Here is a 21954-nt window from a genome sequence, read left to right as displayed (position 1 = left end):
GGTAGTATGGCCCCTGCAGCCCTGTGGTGCGCCCAGACACCACCTCCAAGGGCTCCCTTCCCCTCTGTTGTCCGTCCTGGCGTGTGAAACAGCAGGACTGCTCAGAGCATAAATCCCTTGGGGAACAGAGCAGCAGCAGCTAGACTAGGTGGCAAATCTGCTTCTCTTATGAGTCTGGAAGGGCTCTTGGGTGTCTTGGCATCTCTTCAGGAGATACCAGGAAAACTCTCCCACCTGGAGGAGGCAGACACCTCATGAAAACAACCAGCAATGCGTAAGGCTTTGTCTTTTTCTTGCCGATGTTGCTTTATTACTATTATCTGGCAAGAAATAAAGGCTCAGATAGACCCTTTGCATCCTCCCAAGGTGTGGCTATGCCAATGCTCAGCCCTGCAGGCAGGTTTTTACTCAAGAGCAGCTCTAAGAGGAGAGGGAATGTTTCTAGCGTGTTGTGGCAGAAATCCCAGGGTGCAGGGCACACAAAAGCTGCCTCTTCCTGTCTTCCTTGCAGCCAAAATCTCATCCCTTCAAGTCTTAGGTCCGAGATTGGACTGGGATGCTGGTACACATGCTAAAGCCGGGAGGGGGGGAGGTCTTAGGTCCGACGGGTCGGGGCAGGACCCCCCCGGGGCTGCAGCTGGGCTTGGGCCCCTCGAGGAGCCCCCCGGGCAGGGGACCGCAGCCCGGCCTGGGGCAGGAGCAGCATCTCCCGCAAGAGACCCGTGCGAAAAGCTGCCCCCCGGCGGGGCTGGGGGCTGCCCGGCCGTGCTGCCCCCCCAGCCCCCCTCCGCGGGCGGAGGCTCCGGCTCGGCTCGGCTCGGCTCCGAGCGAGCCGCATCGGCAGGCAGCGCCTCCAGCCGCCCACCCGCCGCCTCTCCCGGCATCCTTCATCCCCATCCTCCGCTCCTTCCTGCTCCGGCGGTGAAAGCCCCCCCCGCCGGGGGCCGGGGATGCCCTCCCCCTCCCCCCTCCTCTCCCCTCCCCTCCTGCCGCAGCGGGGGAGGGGGGCTGTGATGCTGCAGGGGGATCCCCGGGTGTCGAGCGGGGTCTCCCCTTTCCGCCGGCTGCTGGGATCTCCCCGCTCGGCGCCGGCGGCCCCGGCGGCGGCTGCTGGGGGCTGGCAACAGGGGTAGGGGGGGCGGGCGGGGGGCAGCCCCGTGGCGGGGCCCGGTGCCCCACGCACCGTGGATGACTAGACACCCGGGGCTGGGGGAGCGGGGGGCGGGCGCCCAGCTATTTGCTGGCTGCATACAATGGGCCACTCCCTAACGTGAGGGCTTGGGGGGAGGCAGGAGCTGGGAGGAGGAGAGGGAGGAGGAGGAGGAGGAAGAGGAGGCGGGGGGGGGGGGGGAAGGAAGGGGCTCGGGCATCGGGCTGGTAAATAAACTCCGCGATGATTTCCCTCCCTTGCGCCGGCCCAGGTGCCCGCCGCGCTGCTGCCTCCCGCTGCCGCCGGCGAGGATGACCTGACGGGGACGTGGCTGCCGCCCCCCGCCCCACCTTTGCTTTTTTACCCCCCTCCCTCCATATATATATATACACACTCACACACATGTATATATATATATAAATACAGCCAGAGCCCATCGCGGGGGAGCGGCGGGGAGCTCGGATCATGGCCCTGGGGCTCCCGGGGCTGCCGCCGCCGATCCGCAGCTCGCCTCCGGGGCCCGGCGGCCACCATGGGGCTGAAGGCGCGGCGCGGCGCGGCGGGCGGTAGCGCGGCCGGCGGGGCGGCGGCGGCGGCGGCGGCCGTGGGGCGGCGGGCGGCGGCGGGCGGCGGCGGCGACCCCGAGCAGGGCTCGCTGGCCCTGGGCACCGGCGCCGACCGCGACGGGACGCTGCTGCTGGAGGGCGGCGGGAAGGAGGAGGGCGGCAAGCGGAGCCCGCCGGGGCTGGGGCTGCTGGCGAAGACCCCCTTGAGCCGCCCGGTGAAGCGGAACCACGCCAAGTACCGCCGCATCCAAACTTTGATCTACGACGCCCTGGAGCGACCCCGCGGCTGGGCGCTGCTCTATCACGCCTTCGTGTGAGTACGCGGGCGCGGGGCGGGAGCGCGGAGCGGGGCTCCCCCGGGGGCGCGCCCCGGTGGGGGGGGGGGGGGGGGTTGGGGGCTGCCCCCGGTGGGGGGGGGGGGGCGCTGCCCCGAGGAGATGCGCCCGGGGCCACCGTTTTGCTTTCTCATTCTCGCCGTAAGGCGCTCCGGGGGGGCTCGCTCCAGCAGCGGGGCGGGGGAGGCCGTAAGGGGCTTATTGTGGGGCGTGCTGCCGAGCGCTTTCATTTATTCTTTTTCCGTCGTCGGGTTTTCCAAAACGAGCAGCTCCGTTTAAGTCTGCGCCTCTGCCCTGTGTGTGTCCCCCCGCCGCTGCCTCGGAGCGGTGTGCCCGAGCCTCTGTGCCTTGCTCCCCGGAGAAGGGGTGCCAGAAGGACCAAGCCCTGAGCAGTTTTAAGGCTCCGAAGTGCTTAAGGGGGCACAGCCGGCTTCAGTTCAGCCTAGAGCACTGCGTGCGGCTAAAGGAGCTCTTAGAAACCCCGAGTGAACCGACTCTTTCAATAGTTGAAAATGTCAAGTGAAAATCATCGGGTTTTGCTCCAAGAAGCGTCACCCTGCAGTGGATGAAACCCAAGCATTGCAGCACTGTCAGCCAGAAACTTAAACCGGCCACAAGTGAACTGAGACGAAACAAACTGTTTTGTGGCCCCAGGGTGACAGGTCAAGTTAACGACCACTGTTTTGCACTCCTAAAAATTCTGTTCCCTAAAGTTTTCATAAGGAATATAGAAGAAATAAATCTGTTTACAGCATACAAAGGAGTTGGCAGGATCCTAATAAAATAAATGTGGTTTTTAGTGTTGTAAATATGTTCCAAAACCCAAGGGATTATCAGCGATCGTGGTGTTACTGTTTTTCTTTAATGCTGTAACATGTACAGAGCTCTGTGTGACACAGGATTTAAGCAGTGATTCCTGAGATTGGTTTATTTGCCAGAGACAAGCAAAGTGCTCTAGGCTGTGTGGTCTGTGAGCCTGGAGCTGGATCCGGGGAAGTCCTGATCATTGGTGTAGTCCTTGCGCTTGCAAATAAACACCTTGAGTGTAGGGCTGCGATTTTTACCTTCGGGCGAATTCCTCGTTGATGTTTGCAGGGATTTAGCCCTGGGCGAGGAGTAAAAGGCAGCATTCGCTATTGAAGTGCTGCTGTGAACCACCCACTCATTGCTGCTCCCCTCAGTGTCTTCATAAAGTGTGTCTTGGGACAAAGGTTCCTGCTTTTCAGCTTAATTTCTGTGAAAATGTGGACACTGGATGTCGTGACATTTTCTTCCAGTTCTTTTGCCCCTTTATGCCACAGGCAAACTCGTGCTAGCAGGCAGGGAGCGACCGCATTTGGGGTGTGTTGTGCTGGGAAGACTCTTTGGTATGGAGCTTGCTGTTCGATCATGCTCAGCGTTGCATAACGCTGCTTCTTGTTGGGGCGAGCCATGCCTGGACGGAGGGGCACCCCCTTCCGCCCCCGCACACTGCGTAAGTGAGGCTTTACGAGCGTTATGAGAACTTGGCACCTCTCTGTTTGTGGACAGCTGGGGCAACTGGGTCAAGTCCACACCTGGGCTCGTGTCTGGGTAGAAGCAATAGGACAGTGGATGAGTCTAGAGAGGCTCAGGTGGGCTGAGAGATTCACATTTATTGGTAATGGTATAAGAATTTCCAAGTCGCAACATTCATTTTAGGTAGCTCTCTAGATGTGTGGTTAACCTTAAGATCCTTATGCAATATGGATCATAGAATGGGAGAAAATTCAATATGCAAGGCTTCATCCTTCTTAGGATGAAGCCACACACGCTCTGTGTGGCCAACTCCTCTTTGGTGACTACTCAGTCCTGCAAAACTGAGATGTGACTCTGACCTGGTCCCACAGGAGTCAATCGCAGTCTTGTTAAGACAATCAGTGCTGAATTCAACATCAATGAAAAAACACTTTTAGAAGTTCTTTATCCTTAAAGGAGGTAGAATACACAAGTCCTGGTCTGCCAGCCCATCCCATCCCTTCCCAGGACCCCTGGGGGACTCAGCAGACCCAGGCTGCCCTTGGCCACACTGTGTTTCTGTTCAGTCTCAGCTCCTTCTGAACTCAGTAGAAGTTGTGGGCTCTTACCTCGCTGTAGGATCAAACCCTACAAAAGATATCTGCCAAAAGTGATGGAAAAGTATGCTGAGATCTTGCTGACAGGCTTCAGAGCTTGTTCCTGCAACTGGAGAACGATGAGCTGCTCAAGAGCAGGAGCAGTGCCGTGGGGAAGCAACACCTAAGTTGATATCCAGAGTCTCTGTTCTTGCTTTCAAATGAATTGTCTTTTAACCTTTTTCCTTCTTGAAAAGGAGTTTCTCATGTTGGAGGTGCTGCTGTGACACCGCGTAGTACCATCCCAGCAGTCCCCCAGTGCTTCTTTTCACACTAGAACAGTTTACACTTCCCCTTCGGTAGGTGAGAGATTGCCAGCCTTTCCATAAAATCTACAAATTTGACGCTGTTTTAATTTTCACGAGAAGTCCCATTTATCTTAATGACGTTACACTTTGTCTCAATCTTCTGAGTAACTTTGCAATAAATTACCATGCAACCAAAGTTAAGAGTGAGAAGGTTGCTTTCATATACAAACCCCCAGGGAATAAGCAGCTGAGGGCCAAAAGGGATTGCATTCAGAGCATTCTGAGCATTCAGAGGTCTTTAATGAAGAGATGATGCAGAGGACTCCAGTGCTGTGTATATCCCAGGATTTAAGAGGCGGGAAGCTGCTGATGGAAGAGGGTTGCAACTTTCAGGACACGCCAAGGGTGTTGTGTGGGGGCTTTGCAAAGGTCTTTGCAAAAGCTTTGGATGCCAGAACTTTTAAAAGGGTGGTACAGATGGGATCTCATTAAATCGTACAGTGATGCCCATATGGCTGCAAAGGGGTCATGATCCTTTGTGTATCTCGCTGTTATAATGTGCACATAAATAAGGTTTGATGCAGTGCTTGTTGTAAACACTCACTTTAGTTTCGGTGGGGTTAGATATACTGAAATGATTCAAGCCACTGAAATAATTCGATGAGAATGCATAAATGTGATCAGGCCCTACCAAGCCCTAGGGTCAAAGATGCAAGGGAGAAAGAGAGGAATTCCTGATGGCAATTTTAGTGTTCAGCTTTCACTGGCAGTGATTTATGGAAAGCGACATGAGATATCTTCCTTGTGATTCTTTCTCCTTCCTTGCTCTGCACAAGTGAGTTTGTCCAAGCCTGTCCTTACAGCAAAGAGAAAGGTGATTTGGTCCTAAAGAAGCTGACTGTGTTTCCTTCACCATCTGAAAACATTTATTCCCTGGCAGCTTTGCTGGACAGGAGATGTATGTAATACCCATGAATTTCCCCTCTGCTAGGACACCAGGGTTCACAGACCTCTTGGCAATATGGCAATATTTTAATGGCACAGTTGGTGAGAGAGAATTGGCTGTCCCATGAGAAAATTTTACTTCTGTAAAGCTAAACTCCTGCTGAACATTTTCAGTAGAAAAAAAGAAAAGGGAAAAAAAAAAGATCTGGCTTAAGCTTTGAGGTTTTTAATTTGGAAATGTCTCTTGGGGGTTGCAGGTCAGGCTATCCCTGCTCTTTTCTGAGCCAGTCTCCCTGTAGGTATAACTGCTGTTCCCATGATGTATATTCCTTTGTGTTGAGCAGCGCGATATATTGCAGGAAACCTCTGCGGTTGTGCCTTGTGGGACGTGTGCTTTGGCCAGAGAGACCCACTCGAGACCTGGTCGCCTCCACGAGCCACCCAAACAAAGGCTTTATTTGCATAAATGAATCAAAAAACTGAAAATGAGTAAGATTTTGATTTTCCAGTTTATTTTTTAACTGTAAATACAAAATATTTGGTGGGTAATGGACGGAGCCCAGAAAGGTGACAAAAGACAGATCAAGTTTGCAATTGCAATTTGTAGAGAACTTTCAACCTGACTTAAAGAAAAGAGAGGCTGAAGGAGAGGTAGCTAGGAGATATTCTTATTTTCATGCTATCTTTTGAGACAACTGCAACCTTTATGTTCACAGAAAAATAAGACTAGGAAAAGGCTTGGGATTCGATTTTCTTTTTTGGGAAAGTGGGCAATATTGGCTGTGCTCTGCTCGTGTAGAACACCACGGTGTACCTGCTGATGAGGGAGGGAAACCATGGGGAACACTTGAAAACCTGTCCCTATTTGCCATGCAATGTTTTTTCAATACCGCTTAATACCTGGAATAAAAAGAGGAGGCAGAGTCATGCGACCATCCAGCAAATCATCAGTATTTCTGGGAAGCACTGGAGAGCACCTCTTGCATGACTGATCGTGGGTGGGTTGTTTGCAGAAAAGGATGTTGAGGGACTCGGGGAATAGGTCTGGGGACTTTCCGTTATTTTCCTCTTTGCCCTTCGGGGGATGCTCTGTAAGATGCCCTGATGCACCAGCCTGTGTCAGCCATCTGGGGTGAGATGGGAATAGGCTCAGGGTAAAAAGAAGAATAAATGCGAATCCTTCCTTGGTCTGTTTGACATGGACTTTTCTCTGAGTCGCCGGAGCAGCAGAGCAAGCCTGGTCCATTAGCAAGTGCCCTTTGCTTATGTGTTCACCAGTACGAGTAGTGTTTTAATTATTTATGCTAATTCATCATAATGCATAGATAAATATTCTGCAGTATACTTTGTAAAAAATAATGAAATCTTAGTCACTGGAGACCACACCGCACACCTCTGCTATTGCATCTCTTTTGAGGCTTGTAGAGTCCTCCCTGGGCTTGTGTGTGGTTATCGAGATGCGACTGTATCATCCCAGCTGCTGGGCTCAGCCGGCATTGCTGGCTGCGGTCACCTGCGGCCGAAAGCTGGGTTTGCTGGCAGGAGTGAGAGGGGCAGCAGAGCCCGGGGGAGCCACAAGCTGTATAATACGAGCGGCTTGCAATCCCCAGCTGTAGCTTCAGAGTCGCTTCAGCAGCTTGTGGGTGCCCAACGCTTGTTTAAGCACCTGAATTACCTCTGAAATTACAGAGCTGGCCCTTTGGTGGCAATAGGTGTGTTTTCCACTACGGCCTCATACCTCCGTGCGAGGGCTCGGTGCCGACAGCGAGGCCCACTGCCGGAGTGGGTACCCGTGGGTCGGCTTGGTCAGCCCTTGCGCTCAGCGTTGCCATGGCTACGCTGCTAACTTGCTGAGTTTTGGTGCTGCTCATGCCTGCTCGATGGGCTCGCAGGCGCTGCAGGCTCACAGCTGCCTGCAGCACAGGCGTGCGCCTCAGTGTCCCCCAGTACCCCAGGGGTTGCAGGTCCCTGAGCGCCCTTCCGCAAGTACAAACCCCGGCTCACGCCACGCGATGGAGCCTCGTCTGGATGGGCGTCGGGATCCGCCGCGGCCAGTGATGCACGAGGGAGGGCACGACGCGTGGGTGAGCGTTGGCGCTGCCAGCGACAGCACACACTCAGCGGCTGGTCTTTCGGTGCTGTCAGCTCTGCCTGGGAATAAGCCCCTCGGAAAGAAGTCACAGCCCCTGGTGTAATCTCTATGAAACTGAACAGTCCCTAGTTTCATGATTTTGATGAGAGGTGATAATGCAAAGCCCCTCCAGCAGCCAGCAAATTGTGGTTTTCTTCTCTTTTGAGAAACCTGGTAGTGAAGAGAAGCACTATCTCAGTGCTACCCCGGCAGTCCGGGAGGCACCGTTAGCGGCATGGCCGGGACTAGATTTATCACAGCATCTCCAGTGCAGCAGCTGGGAGCCTGCTTGAAGGTACCACTCACTTCATAAAAGCCACCTAAGTTTCTTCTTGTGCCTTTTGTGCTCCTCGCAGCAAATATCAGATCATCACGGAGCACAGCAGGGTCTGGGCACCTCTGGCTGCTGGGCGGAGAGGCCACATGGGTTTTAGTTCTTGTTTTAATCTGAGATGGAGATTAGGGAAACATCTAAAAAATGAGCAGAGAGAGACTTTCCACACCAGTTTTGCTCATTTTGGTGCAGAATGTAGAAACGTTCAAAACATACTTAACAGGAAAAAAAACTAACTAAATACTATGCATATTAACAGCTGGATTAAAAAATCCTCAAATGCATATAATGCCAGTTATACACTATTGTATGCTTGAGTGTGTGTAAGTGAACATGCAGGTGCCTCAGCAGTGCCTGCCTCCTCCAAACATTGCACCAAAAGCTACGCACCCAGCATCTTTCTGTTCTGTCTTTGGGGCTCCTTGTCCTCAAACATCACCTAATTAAATTCTCTTTATTCATAGCTTAGCCAATGTACGCCTGTGCATGGAGGTTGAGCACAATTCTGTACTTCTCGGTCAGTAAAAAGTCCTTTCCAGCGCTGAGGTGTACGAGCAAAGTCAGGTCTAGGCTTGAGTAATTTGCATCTAATTTAACAGCTGTAAGAAGCTCTCCAAACAAAATCAGTCAAGTGAGTGTTAAGATCATTTATATCCTGTTGAGAAACATAATAGATGGGTGACCTTAGGTATAGATAGGCGGCTGGGTAGTTGGATACTACCATGATCAGCCTTGCATGGTATAAATAAATAATAATGTTCATTCTTGTATTTAATAATGCTATATTCCCTTCTTGTGTGTGGAACTTTACGGATGAAACGGAGCCATGGAGACATTGCATCTGCTATTGCTTCTGGCAGATACTGTATTAAATGGGATAACTTAAATATTAATTGCTTTACAAAGAATATGGTCCACAAGAGCTGTTAAGTATATGCTGCCTTCTGTCTTAGGATGATAGCTGGGAAATGTAGCATTTTCTATGGAGAGAGGGACATGCCCAGGGATATTTAGATTCGTGATAACCTACTTTGGAAAAATGCACTTTGGGAGAACTTTCAGGCTGAAAAGCTATAAATTGCCTTCCCTAGCCTTAAGCAAGCAAACTACTTAAGAGCATGTTTAATTTGGAGCAAGTGAAAGGTCCCACTGATGTCAGGAGGGATGCATCCCAGCTGACACTGAGGTCGTCCAAAGCAGAAGAGTGTGACTGAGATTTGGAGGAAAGCAGCACTAGGTATCATCATCTTCCTCGGCGCAATTAACTTGCTGCCCTACTTGGGCCGTGTGAGATCCTCCTAACTGCAGTTCTCCACAGGATCTCTCACAGGCCTTCACCCCTCCTGTACCTTAATAGCCACCTCCAGTTATAGTCACCAAGATAAAACCTTGCCCTGCTTAGAGGTGCTGCCTTTTGCTCATTTGTGTGGGTTTTAAAAACCATGCTGAAGTGGAGTTGCTTATCTCCAACACTGCTAAATCTCAGTCTGGAGGGATGCTGAGACCCTGACATGAGAAGCATCCAGTGTCTCTTGAGCTGGCATGTGCTCTCCCTCACTTCTCCTACATGCATTAATCTTGCCAAAGTCTTTCCTATTTTGCTTTTTTCTAGGTGGCTGGTACACGGTGGTGGAGCGTTACAGGCCCGTTGTATGGCAATGGCAGTGGAGGAATCCCAGCCCTGGCTGTTGTCTTTTGCTTCCTCTGACGCTACAGACTTTATTTCATTTTATGGGTACTTGCATCTCGCTTCTCCTCCCTGTTTTCAGAGTTGATGCTGAGAGCTGTATGGTTGTGTTTTGCATTCCATTGCCAAGCTGTATTAGTTTGTGATTGTCACATTGACTCTTCATTGGTGTTTTCTGATTCCAGATGCTTTTCATACATACTTTCTTCTGTCCTCACTGTTTTTTTGATCACCTTCCAGATTAGTACCTTGTAATTTTGTTAACATTCAATTGAATTCTTTTTATAGATCATTAAGGAAGCACTTAATAAGACCAGAACTAAGAAAATCCATTCAGCATTTCACTAAATAACAACTTCCCCTCTTTGTGGTTAATACGATATAATTTGCTATGGCTCTATTTATAGCTCTGAAGCCAGTTTTTAATTTCATGTAGTTTTTCCTGGTCATCTGAATTAATAATAGAACTGAGATTTTGAGAGACATTGTACCTATGTCAAAACAGCAAATATTTGCTCATTTCTTTTTGTTCAAACCTGCTTGTTGGGCTGTGTTTGTCTGTTTAGTTCAGTGATATGCATTTAAATGTTATCTTCTCGTCTCAGATTTCTCATGCCTTTGACATGATAAGTGTGTAGGTCATATAAGAAAATAATTCAATGTTCCTAGTGCCTTCCACCACTAGAGTAAAGCTAAAGCAATGCTGTGAGCTTAAATGCCCTGATCCATCCAAGTCCTAGTTCTTATATATTTTATAGGAGCCTTTAGGTTTGGGTTATACCTAATTTCAGGTGAAGGAGAGAGATGTTAATTATAAATCAGAAGAGTCTTTACAGGGCATTCCCCACTGACTGCAAATACAGAGAGTCTAAAAGTTTCTGTTTTCAGTGGGGATGGAGGAGAAGCAAGTACAGCTGTTGAGGGACTGATAGTGAAATCCCCAAAGCGCATGGTGGGGAGCTGCCCACCAGGCTCGCAGCAGTGCAGCATCAGCTCTGCTTATCTTTGTTCCCCCGCTGCCTCTCCATGCACTGCTCAGAGCGGTTATGAGGAGGGATTACACCCTGAGGAGGGAATGTCAAAAGCAGCTGATTGAAATTGCAGGGGAATTAATTTAGGAAGGTAATTACAAGAACTGGAATTTGCTCTCCTACCTTTGCTAACACTTCTGTTCTCGTGAGATGTGCTGGAAGAATTTCAATGCACACAACTGGCCGAGGCTCCCTGATCAAACCTCAGACACCATCTGCACAGTGGCACCAGGTGCGTAGGGCCACGGCTCAGGACCATTCTTGCACTGCAGATACAGCAGCAGCTTTTCTCATGCCTAGAGTAGTAATTAACTATGTCAAGACTGATTGGCAAAGCCATGCCGGGGATGTTCCTGAGCAGCGGCACACACTGGCCAATAATACAATATTGCCAGATGACCCGTGCCATGGTTTTAGTCTGAGACAACTAAATGACTGGGCTCAGATCAAGGGCTGCTTCAGACCTGGGACCACTCCCAGTAGGAGTCTGCGTGTGGCTCCTGCTCTGGAGGCAAGTGAGGTCAGCGATACGGTCACACCAGCTGGCCTCGTGGCCAGAGAGCAGGACTAGGCATCTTTGGGTTACTAGAATAGACATAATCATTATATGGGAGAACTTACCACTTTGAGGATATCCTCCTGGATCTATGCAAAAAGTTGCTTTGCTCTGGGATAAGATCCTTCACTTACATAAACACCCAAGAAATCCCACAAAACTGAAATAATATAGGTTTCACCCTATGTATGTGTCCAATAACACAATTTATTTTCTATACTCTTTCCTCTTCCAGTTCATGGGACTTTGTCAAGGCTTTTGCCTTTTCTGTTACAACACTGCTTGGGCTGATCAGACTCCCACGGAGGTTCAGAAACTTCACGCCCACAACTTGGCGTATTAACAAAAGAATAATTTTTTGTGGTACTAATCCAGGAGGAAGAGCCCACTGATCATTCTTTATCAAACCTTCTATGATTTGTGTCAAACACAGAAGGGGATATTGCTAGTTGTGTCGTTGCTGATACTTGGACATTTCTCCTGATTCTGTATCACTCATTATTGTAGATGTTGCTCCATTGCCTCGTCCGGTCCTGGGTGCGTTGACACTACGCAGAGGTGGGGTCCGGCAGCCACATGCTCATGGCAGCTTCTGCCTTCAGAATATGGCAGTATCACATAGTGCACTCTCAGATACGCTACTCTCTTCGTTGCTAAACTACTAGATTTCCCTGCTTTCCCTCAGGGCTTGAGAGGCTGTCTCTCAGCATTCACAATGGCATCCATCCATCTAGCTCCTTAGCTGAGGTGGCTGTCCGGAGTCCTCTGATAGATGCTGAAGAAAAACAGCCAGTAGAAATTTCTGAAGTGCAATTAATCTCATCCTAAAGACAATTCTAAAATGGGTGAGATTAATCACCTCCTGCAATGCCTCAAACTTTTTGCTGACTACAATGGAGACCTCGGGTGACTAACTTGAATTTAGGTATCTACACTGAAAACACCTGAGGGATGGAAAACTTTTTGCCTGACCTGAAAGGCAGGACTCAAAGCCACACTCAGATAACTAAATTTAGATATTTTCATGTACAGGTCTCTGTGTGCAATAGGTATTTAAGTTCTCTTTATAGTCAGTCAGTGGAGATCTAGTCAACAGAGTCAATTAGATTTTACGGTGCAATTCATCCAACCATATGTAGGGGTCTGCTTTACAGGGAGATAAATCACAGCCTCAGCTCCCTTGAGCAACTCTCCATTGTCTATAGCAGGAGCTGAGGTGACTTGACCTCTGGTCAATGTCTGCACTAAACCCACTTTCAGACAGACGAGTCCTACCTCTAAGGGTAAGAGGAATATGACTCTTATTATTACACAGGCTTCTATTAATATTAGACTCAACATAAAATTCTAATTCCCTTCCCCTAAGAGCTGTGCTTGTGTGGCTGCTTGTTTTCCCAGACTGTGACAGGCCTACAGTCTGACATTATGCCAAATTAAAATATGAGGGTGTAGTTGATGTCCTCAGTTTCATCATCCTACGTATGCTGCTGCTTTCAGTGGCTTTAAGATCTTTCCCTAGCTGGGAGTCTCGAGTTTACCTTCCCGGCTTCCCTTTGTTCTCTGGTTTGCTGTAGGATCTGTCTCCCTGAGCCCTCCCATAGATTTGCTCTTTATGTATAACCATAGTTGCAGTTGATCTTGAGGTCATGCTCAAACTCAGACTTAATTACTTCTTGTACTGAGCTTCAGATCCAAGGACTGTGATCGACTCTGCTTTCCTTCCATCTTCTTGTGGCCATGAGGGATGTACCTTGGCACAGGAGTTGCTGCGGTGGGGGTTTGTCAGCAGCAGTCCTGTTTCTTCCTATTCCTGAATTTGTGTCCATTTACATGTCCTGTCACCACCGCTCAAAATTATCTTCCCAATCCATGAACAGTCAGCACTGCTGTCTAGAAGGTGTCCCTTAGAGACCAAAAAACACTTTGTGAGTGGCTTGGACGTTGTCCTTATGAAGCCTGTAACAAATGTAGAAGGTCGTTTTGAATGGCTTGGGCTGAATGAAGGTGGCTGTGACGGTCATTCATAGGCTTAGACTGTTTTTTATGTGCTATGGTTTTCTCTGTAAAGCTGGAGACGTTGTAGGTATGTAAGCACCGTTCAGTATTTTGGAGGGCATACTCACTTCCATGCACCAGCTGAATCAGTAAACTAGCGTAATTGAACCTAATATTGAAATCATCGAAGAGCTGTACAAAATTTGAATGCATGAAAATGCTCTGACATAAGGAAGAGTTTTTGGGTGGTGGTGTATTTCTTTAACAGCTGCTAGTTTGTGTTTTGCTTATTTTTGCAGAAATACTGAGCCAGCAACCTCTTTTAGTCATGTCAGTGCAAATGTAGAGTAAATATATTAAAGTTAGAAGAACAATTGGATTTGGCTGCTGTACCGCAAGCTTGTTCTGGACCCACTACAAAATCTTCCATTTTTACTGATATTTTGCCAGTCCCAGAGGCCAAAGTCAAGGTCCTGCATCTCTGGTGAGGTACTTCCCTGCCACCACAAATTGCCCTCCCAGTAAGGTAAGACAGCTTGAGGAGCGGGGCAAATAGGAGAGATGGAGATCCCCTGGCAAGATAGCAAATGAGCACCAACCTGTCCCAGAGCTGCCAGGACTCACACCATGGTGTTCATGGATTATCTCTTTCACATTGGGATCTGGCTTATATAAGGATGGAGTCTTTCCTTCCCTCCCTGCTTCCCAAAGTGAAGAGAGGACTTTTCCTCCCTCATAAATGCAGTTATTTAGTTAACAAATGCAGTTATTTAGTTAACAAATACAGTGCAGATAAGCTGGGGAAGTTGATCAAGCAAAGCACCATCTTTCTGCTCCTTTCTTGGTGTAGGCCGTGTCTGATGTTGGGGCTGTAGGAGGGAGCTGTGTCTAGTAGCTGTAAAGCCGTTTAGCTTGGAAGGGTTTAGAGGTCTCCAGTCCGACCCACAGAGCAGGGCTAACTTCAAAGTGAGATCAGGTTGCTGAGGGCTGTGTCCAGTTAAATTTTGTGCACCTCCAAGATTTGAACTACTTTATATTGTGAGCAGTGACAGATTTGGTTGCATTTCACAGAATATGTTGTTTTATGTATTTCTTACAATGAGCAGACTTCTAGGCACAGAGTCATGGAGTCTTCTTCACTCCCGCTCCATTCAATCCGGAATATGCATGGACAGAAGTGAGATGTAACATCTGGACAGAGATGCTGGGCAGGTCAGCACACTGTGGAGGGAACAACCCTCATATTAACCACAAAGAAAGTTGCTTGCCTCTAGGCTAACTAGCAATGTTGTCTAACACCAATGTTGTCTGTGGTTGGAGTACTGACACTGGGCAGTGCTAGGGATAATTAGTGTAATCAGTAGAGTTCATTGAAAATAGGAAACATTTCCTAATGACTTCTCAGCTTTTTTACTGACATTGTTGTAATTTGACATTTCCACCAATTTTTTATCATTCAGTAGAATCATTCAGTCTTCAGTAATCCCTACTCTACAACTCCTCCTGACTTTCCCATCTCTTTCTGCCTGGCCCTTCCTCACTCATCTTCCATCACGCCATCTTCTCTGTTTCCTTCAGTGACATTCATCGCCTCACTGCTGAAGGCACCAATCACTGGATCATCCAGCTGGGCTTTTTGTGCAGCCCCTCATCCTATCGTACTTTATGTCACTATGACAGTAGAGTTCAGTCTGACTTAAATTCTGTTGGCCTAAGTGCTGATAGTAGGTTGATGGGCCTGACATGACAATGTGTCTCCTACCCGAACACAGCTGTATTTACTTTTTGGGTTTTTTTTGATACTTTTTGTAACTTACGGGACTTCGACATTGAGTTCACCTATGTCAGCATTAAGATTGTGCCTCCAATTCCCTCAGAGTAGGGACTCAGTAGGAATTACTTTGACAATACGGTGCAAGGTAGTTTAGGTGCAGGAATTACCTCTAAATTGCCTTGCGTTTCATCATCATTAGTGTTCCTTTTTTGATTGCACAGCTCCCTGATGTTCAATTAGGCATCCGGTGGTAAGGTACTCCTGCTGGACCCGCCTGTGCCTTTGGGCACGGCCTGAAGTTAGAGTCCCTGTGCAAACAACATCACTGTAGGAGAAGCTCTTAGAGGTGGTGTGATTCAGACCCCCACAATTCTGAGTCACTGCTCCTGATCTCTTTGCTTTAGGGGTGATGGTGGTGTTAGGGAAAGAGTGATTTATTGATGACCTGTGTAAGTAACAGATTTCTTGTGGTGACTCAGCTGTTCTTTCCGGAAAGAAGGAACATGAAGTGGAGGTGGACACCCGTCTCTCTTCCCAGAAAGTGTACAAACTGAGCTAATATCTCTCCCTTGAGTTTTCCCACATTCCTGGTCTCAGTGGTAGGAGGAAGGGGTTTAGGAGCACCACTTACGGGCTAATCCAAGATCTGCATGCTACTTCACACACAGCCTGAACCACACCTGCAGCCGTTGTTCCCAGAGTCGCGGTGATAATACAAGGTCCTGGTTTGCAGTTCCATTTGGTGCCAGTGTTCGTAAATAAGAAAAATAAAGGATGGGATCTCCTGATGTAAAAATAAACAGACAGCAACTTTCTCTAGCGAGTGAACATATAGGCAGGCAGGGCTGAATGCTGTGTCTCACTGCCTGAACCACCACATTCCACAGCAAGTGGGGTGAGAACACAACATTGCTCTCAGAGGCCAAAGCAGGACATTATCGCCTCCAAAGCAACATCTTCCTGGAGACCACAGAAAAGCTCTTCTGTTATAAAGTCTTGTAGTTTTCTGGAAACACTAACTCTAAAGAAAACATTATTAGGATGAGTGAAGAAAAGGGATTTTGGGCAGATGGAAATCTGTCAGTGCTCATCTTCATTGGCAGTGCTTGTTTTCACTTATTCTATCATGAGTTAATTTCCAAGCAACTTAAAGTAGATAATGTGTTTATGAGCATTAATCTGAGCGCTCTATCAATGTTTGTTCCAGGCTATGAAGACTGGGAGTTTCTGTTAGGGTAGAAGGCTTTTTAATTGCATAAATGATGATATAGCAACGGTTGGAAGATGATGGAAGATAAATTCAGGCTATAGATAAGGTCTAATAGGGAAGCAGAAATGTGCTGGAAGAATTTGTGCAAGAAATCATCAATTTTCCACTAATCATTTTTAGATCAAACTTGGAGAATTTTCCAAAAGATAGCCACAGGCTGTAGCTTAGCTGCAAAATGTGGGCTTAAATCAATAATTCTCTGTATTCTCGACTGGTGATTAAGCAAGACTTTGAGTTATAACTAGGAATATGTTGGATTTGGTTTTGTTTTGTTTTAATTTAGCAACAGAAGCAAATAAGTGATGAAGTAATTCAGGAAAAAGAGATTCACTTGTTTCTTAACTAGATTGTTAACATCATAATGTAACATAGCATAAGTAGTAACGGTTATAGTAATTGGGCTGGGATTCTCAGGGCTAAATGTAGGTGTCTTCCCTGTAAGTGTCTAAATGTGGCCAAGTCATTTCAATCTCCTCATAGTTATCTCTCAGTATAGACTACTGCTGTATGAGTATTGGTGGTTGTTCAACTCATCCTGAAGTAAATAATGACACTGATACATCACATCCTGATCCCCAGAGACGATACTGAATAAATAGATCTCCCTTGCCGATAACGAAAGCTTCAATACATGGCTTAGATGTAGGCACCTGCATTATAAACACTAACTTCAAGTGAGATAAATCTCATCCTGATCACATTGTTGAAGGCCTTGCAGGGTTAATAACTTTACAAAGTATTTGAAGATGATCCGAGGGCTGGAGCACTTCTCCTATGAAGACAGGCTGAGAGAGTTGGGGTTGTTCAGCCTGGAGAAGACAAGGCTGCGGGGCGACCTTATTGCGGCCTTCCGGTACCTGAAGGGGGCCTACAAGAAAGCTGGAGAGGGACATTATACATGGGCATGTAGTGACAGAGCAAGGGCTAATGGCCTTAAACTGAAAGAGGGCAGATTTAGATTCAACATAAGGAAGAAATTTTTCACGCTGAGGCACTGGAAAAAGTTACCCAGAGAAGTGGATGCCCCATCCCTGGAAGTGTTCAAGGCCAGGTTGGATGGGGCTCTGAGCAACCTGGTCTAGTGGAAGGTGTCCCTTCCCATGGCAGAGGGGTTGGACTAGATGATCTTTAAGGTCGCTTGCAAGCCAAACCATTTTAGATTCTCTGATTCTATGATACTCTGGACAAGAGGCTAAAACAGAGTCATCCTTTTTGGCCTTAAGACATTTGGCCTTAAGACTGCCCCAAACATTAAAACCTCATACAGTCTGGAACATCTTTCTCAGAGCAGGTAAATAAATCAATGAAGGCCACAAAATTTCTGCAGCATTGGAATCTGAATCAATCTTGTACATAAATGTTGTTATTGTGCCTCTTAGGTTCACCTCATGTTCCTGTGGGATTCTGCTGACATACCCCAGGCTCCATGTGCATCAGATTTCAAAGCTCACGTAGCACAGCTTTGCAGGACTGGGGTCAGAACTTGTTGCTGGTCCCTCTGGGCAGCGTGGTCCCTACATTGATATGCAAATAATAATTGCCAAGATGTGGGGGTATTTTGTCTGGAAAGGGCCCCAAGTCAATGTTATCCCCTCTAGAGCACAAATATCTGGCTGTATCTCTGAGTTATTTAAAAAGCTAATTACAATATGGTCATTCCTTCAGAGCTGTCAGCTCTGTTGAAGAGTGGGATGTAATTTTTGGGTGTCCATGCAGTCTTTTTGCCACTGATCCTGTAAAGAGAACAGATGGACCTGTCTGGTTTCTGCCTTGTCCAGAGGGAAAAAAGAATGGTGTTCAGCCCACTTGGTTTTATAAAAAAAAAAAGGGTGGTGGGGGGGAATAAGCAATAAAGCCAATGCTTTTTTAGAGTGAGGAAAGAGCAGGAATGGTGCAGGGAAGAAGCGAGCAGCTGTGAATGCAGTTCCAGTGATGATGATAAACCAGCAGTCGAGCTGGAGGAGGAGGCAAGGGACAAGTTGGAAATAAAGCTGCAGAAGGGAGAAGGAAGAGGAGTAACTGCACTGTGAGAGGTAAAACAGAAGGAGGAGGAGAATTGAGGCTACTCTTGTAGGTGAGCATGTTAGGAGCTACTCAGTGAAGGTGCCACTTGTACAGACAACTTAATTGCCCTTCTGGTGCTTTGGTGCCTTTATTTTCCTCTAACTGCAAAGTGTCTTCAGTGCACAACCCATTGGTGCTGTTGGCCTACATGGGAGACCCTTGTGCTCTGGATGGACTGAGGACAAGCCCAAGACCTGGCCAGCAGTGAGGTGTCTTGGCCAGGTAGTGGAGGAAAACAGCTGTTTGTTTCCTGAGCTATTCCTGCTCTGTGGGCAGCCAGGGGACCATGATTTCTGAGGCGCATCCATCTTCTTTGTACATGTCACGGTTATCGTTTTCACTTGGCAGCACAGAGCTATGAGTTACATGCTGGAACCTGAACATCAGGAGGGAAGAGTTAAAATTCACTTGTTATTTTAGTGCAGAGCACAGCCCTCAGAGCTGAGACCCAAGGACAGTGTGCTTTGTGGCAATTTGGGGCTGATCCTGGGGCAGTGAACCTCCCTTTCTCCCCTACACGCTCATGGTTTAGATGCAAATCTTGAAGAAGGTCTATAGAATAAAGAGGGAGACTAAAGGAACAACAGATTCAAGGCACGTTAAATATAACTGCATGGGGAAAAAGAGGAATAGCTTCGTCTACTCTTGAGCTATAAAAAGGGATACCAATGAGAAAGAAGGCAGGTTACACTTCTGCTTAAACACTCTTAGGAGCAGTCTCACTGTTACCTCAAACAACAACCATGCAGGAATATCTATAAAGAGAAAGCGAGCTTAGAGCTCGTGCTCCTTGATCCAGAAGTATGCCATTTATGCCATCGCAGTGAGTCCTTGCTCTGCAAGCAGTGGGATGGTTTAGAAAAGGTTAACAAGCAACTGTTTTGCCGCCTCTCTTTCCTGATGTTAGACCCCAGGTTTCGGTGGTGTAGCTGTGGTGAGATGGCATCTGCCATCTGCCATTACTGTTCCAGCATGGGGAGGTAACCTCATGCCGAATCAGGCCTGAAAATGTGTCTGCTTTAAACATTGCTGCTTGAAATTACTGCTTTGGGGGGGATTTTCTTTACCAATTAGATTGTGCTTCTTCAGGCCGGTACCATGTAGTCAAGTTTTCCAGCTTTTCTCTGTAACAATGAAGCAAAAATTCTACTTTTTTTTTCCTTTTTTGAAAAAAAAAAAAAAAAGAGGAAGCTGTGTCTGCCATGACATATCCTGGCTCCACAATCCGGGGGATTAAGAGAAACAACAATAAGCCTAAGAGTTTGCAGCACTGTGAAAGGCACGTTAAGCGGGGTGGTGACTTCAGCTATCCTCTCTCTTCTCATGGCCGGAGAACTCCTCGATAAATTTCTTTACTTCTGTGACTCATGCAATGCCTTACCCTGCAACACGGTATCAAGGCGCAAGACCTTTCATAATTCTCTCTTTGTGTTTTCATATCATCTGCAGGACTTCCCCTGCATGTTGGTGGTTGGTTGGTTTGTTTGTTTCAGATCGGGCAGAGGAAAGTCACTGGCCTTGTTCTGAGTCAGCAAATCTAGCGTAAAGTCAGGATTTAGTTAGAGATTAATCTTCATGCCATGGCACACTTTTTAAGCCCCTGAATCATTTTTAGTGGAGATAAGGAAATTAGCGGTGTGCGGTCATGTGATAAGCTGAAATGAATAGGAGGTGAATGTGACGGCAAAGGTTATGTCTGACATACGTATGAATGTGTGTTTGAAATAGCATAGGACAACACTGCCGCCACAGCTTGTATTTATTCCTATTTGGTGCAGTAAGTGCCTTTTTACTAACCTATAAATTATTTATAATGTATTTATGCCCACTAAAGAAGGACCCTCAGGGACAAGCAGAGACGCAAGCTCTTTGGGCTATACATCCTTGTACCTCCCAGAGTAAGCTGGGCTCCTTCCAGCACTTTTAGGTCCCATCACATCGCTTCCATGAAACCTCCAACCTCCTGAGAAGCTGGTGAGACAGAGACACACCTGACCTCCTCAAGGAGGTGCTGCCCACCCTGCCCAGCTGTGTCTCTGGTGCTGTGCACTGCCCGTACGGAGCACAGAGGATCCTTGCCCCAAGATGCGTTCAAGTTCATACATAACAAGATGTGGAAAATGACTATGATTGCCAGCTGGGCAAGTATAATTTAACAAGAAAACGCTTATGATTACTGTAATAATCAGTAGTCTCAATGCTCCAGTATTATTAGTGTTTTGCATGCGTGGTGCAAAGACAAGCCTCTTGCAAGGTAAGACTGGAAGGAGCATAGTGCTGGATTTGCTGATTCTCACAGACTGCTCCTTCCTTGCACAGGGGACAGAGAGTGAAAAGGAGAGTGTGAAAGAATGGACTAGGATGTAGAAGTTGGAAAAATGAGTGGTGGAAAAGAAAGTGGTGTCGCTCGAGGGATAGTAATGGTTCAACATCAGTAAATGTTCTCTGAGAACTGGGATTTCAGCCCTTTATGGTGTGTTCTGGGAAGACATTGGGAATTAAAACTCAGGCACCACTGGGGAGACTGTTCTCTCTAGCTGTCCTTGAAACAACACACAAAAGCCATCCTCAAGATGACATCCTTGCTAGCAGTGTCTGGTTATGCCACAGCTTAAATGACTCTTTCAGGGTACCTCTGCTTTGTCACGATTCCTGAGAAGGTGGACTCCAAACCGAGGTGGGGCTTACTGGTAGCAAAAAGTGTGGACACACAAACTTGTTGCTTATGCTATATTCCCTCCCAGGGAGGGAAGGCAAACCAACTAAAGGCTGTCCCATTTCACGGCTGGTAATTCAGCTTCTTTTATACCAGTTCAGCTCACCAGGGATGAAGAAGGAAGTGATTTCTGGATTGGGGGCTATTCTGCTCATAGTGCTGGAGAGAGTGGGGTAAAAAAGTGATGGCATTCGTCCAAGAACATGTATTGTTCTATGGCTGGTGTCTCGTACATGGTCGTGCCACTGGCTGTTCTATGCAGCTAGCTGCTCATACACAGCATGTGACAGATGGAGCATTTGCATCTAATACACCTGTTTGCCAGGGACAGCTGGGTTTGTGTTTCTGACCTGTCTGGAGGTCCCATCCATCTTCATTCTCAAACCTGCTTCTCAGTCACATCTCACTCAGATTCAAATACAAGCTCCAGGTGAGTTAGGAAGATTTATTTATTTACCTGAACTCTGCTGTTCCCTCATGTTTCCCTGGGCCTATGACAGTGAGGGACTGAAGGATTTAGGAAACACAGCCTATGTGCATCCTCTGCCCCTACCTGTTGTATGCCTTGTCTCTGCCCTTCCTGGACTGCAGTGGCCCATCTTTGATGGGAATGCAGAGGATTTAGGGAAGTGATTGAGAGAATTGTGTAACACCGAGATTTTCTTCCTTTTCTGGGCCACCATGAGCTGGTTGGCAACAGCATTTCATGGCAGCTGCTGCTGCATTTTGGGAGATGTATGGGCTGAATCCTATGCACAAATCTCGGGGTGGGTTGTGATCCTTCCGACGGCGAGTGCTCAGCTCATGTGCGATGACTTATGTAGTTTGGCTGCTCTTGGCTTTGTTTCTGGCAACTCTGGAAAGCAAAGCCCGTTTTCGTATGCCTGGATCCCGTATGTGATGCTGCTGTACGCAGGCAATGTGGACGGTATTTACACAGTTGCTGGATTACACCTGCCTGTCTAGCTCTCGCAGGCAACAATCTGCGTCTTCTCAACAAGCAGGTCTTGTTGTGAGGTG

The 21954-nt window shown here is 47.7% G+C and overlaps 1 protein-coding gene across 1 annotated transcript in view; it reads left to right on the top strand.

Annotated features, from left to right (window-relative positions):
- The first annotated feature begins 1363 nt into the window (after positions 1-1363).
- Positions 1364-21954, top strand: part of KCNQ3 (potassium voltage-gated channel subfamily Q member 3) — a 205506-nt gene continuing 184915 nt past the window's right edge. The window contains exon 1 of the mRNA XM_075085848.1: positions 1364-2029. Within this exon, the coding sequence (XP_074941949.1) occupies positions 1683-2029 (347 nt within the window). The 5' untranslated portion in view covers positions 1364-1682. The remainder of the gene's footprint in view (positions 2030-21954) is intronic.

Source organism: Phalacrocorax aristotelis, chromosome 2 (assembly GCF_949628215.1).
Source record: "Phalacrocorax aristotelis chromosome 2, bGulAri2.1, whole genome shotgun sequence".
Taxonomy (NCBI): Eukaryota; Metazoa; Chordata; class Aves; order Suliformes; family Phalacrocoracidae; genus Phalacrocorax; species Phalacrocorax aristotelis.
The sequence above is the reverse complement of the archived record's forward strand: the minus strand, read 5'-3'. Positions and strand labels throughout refer to the sequence as shown.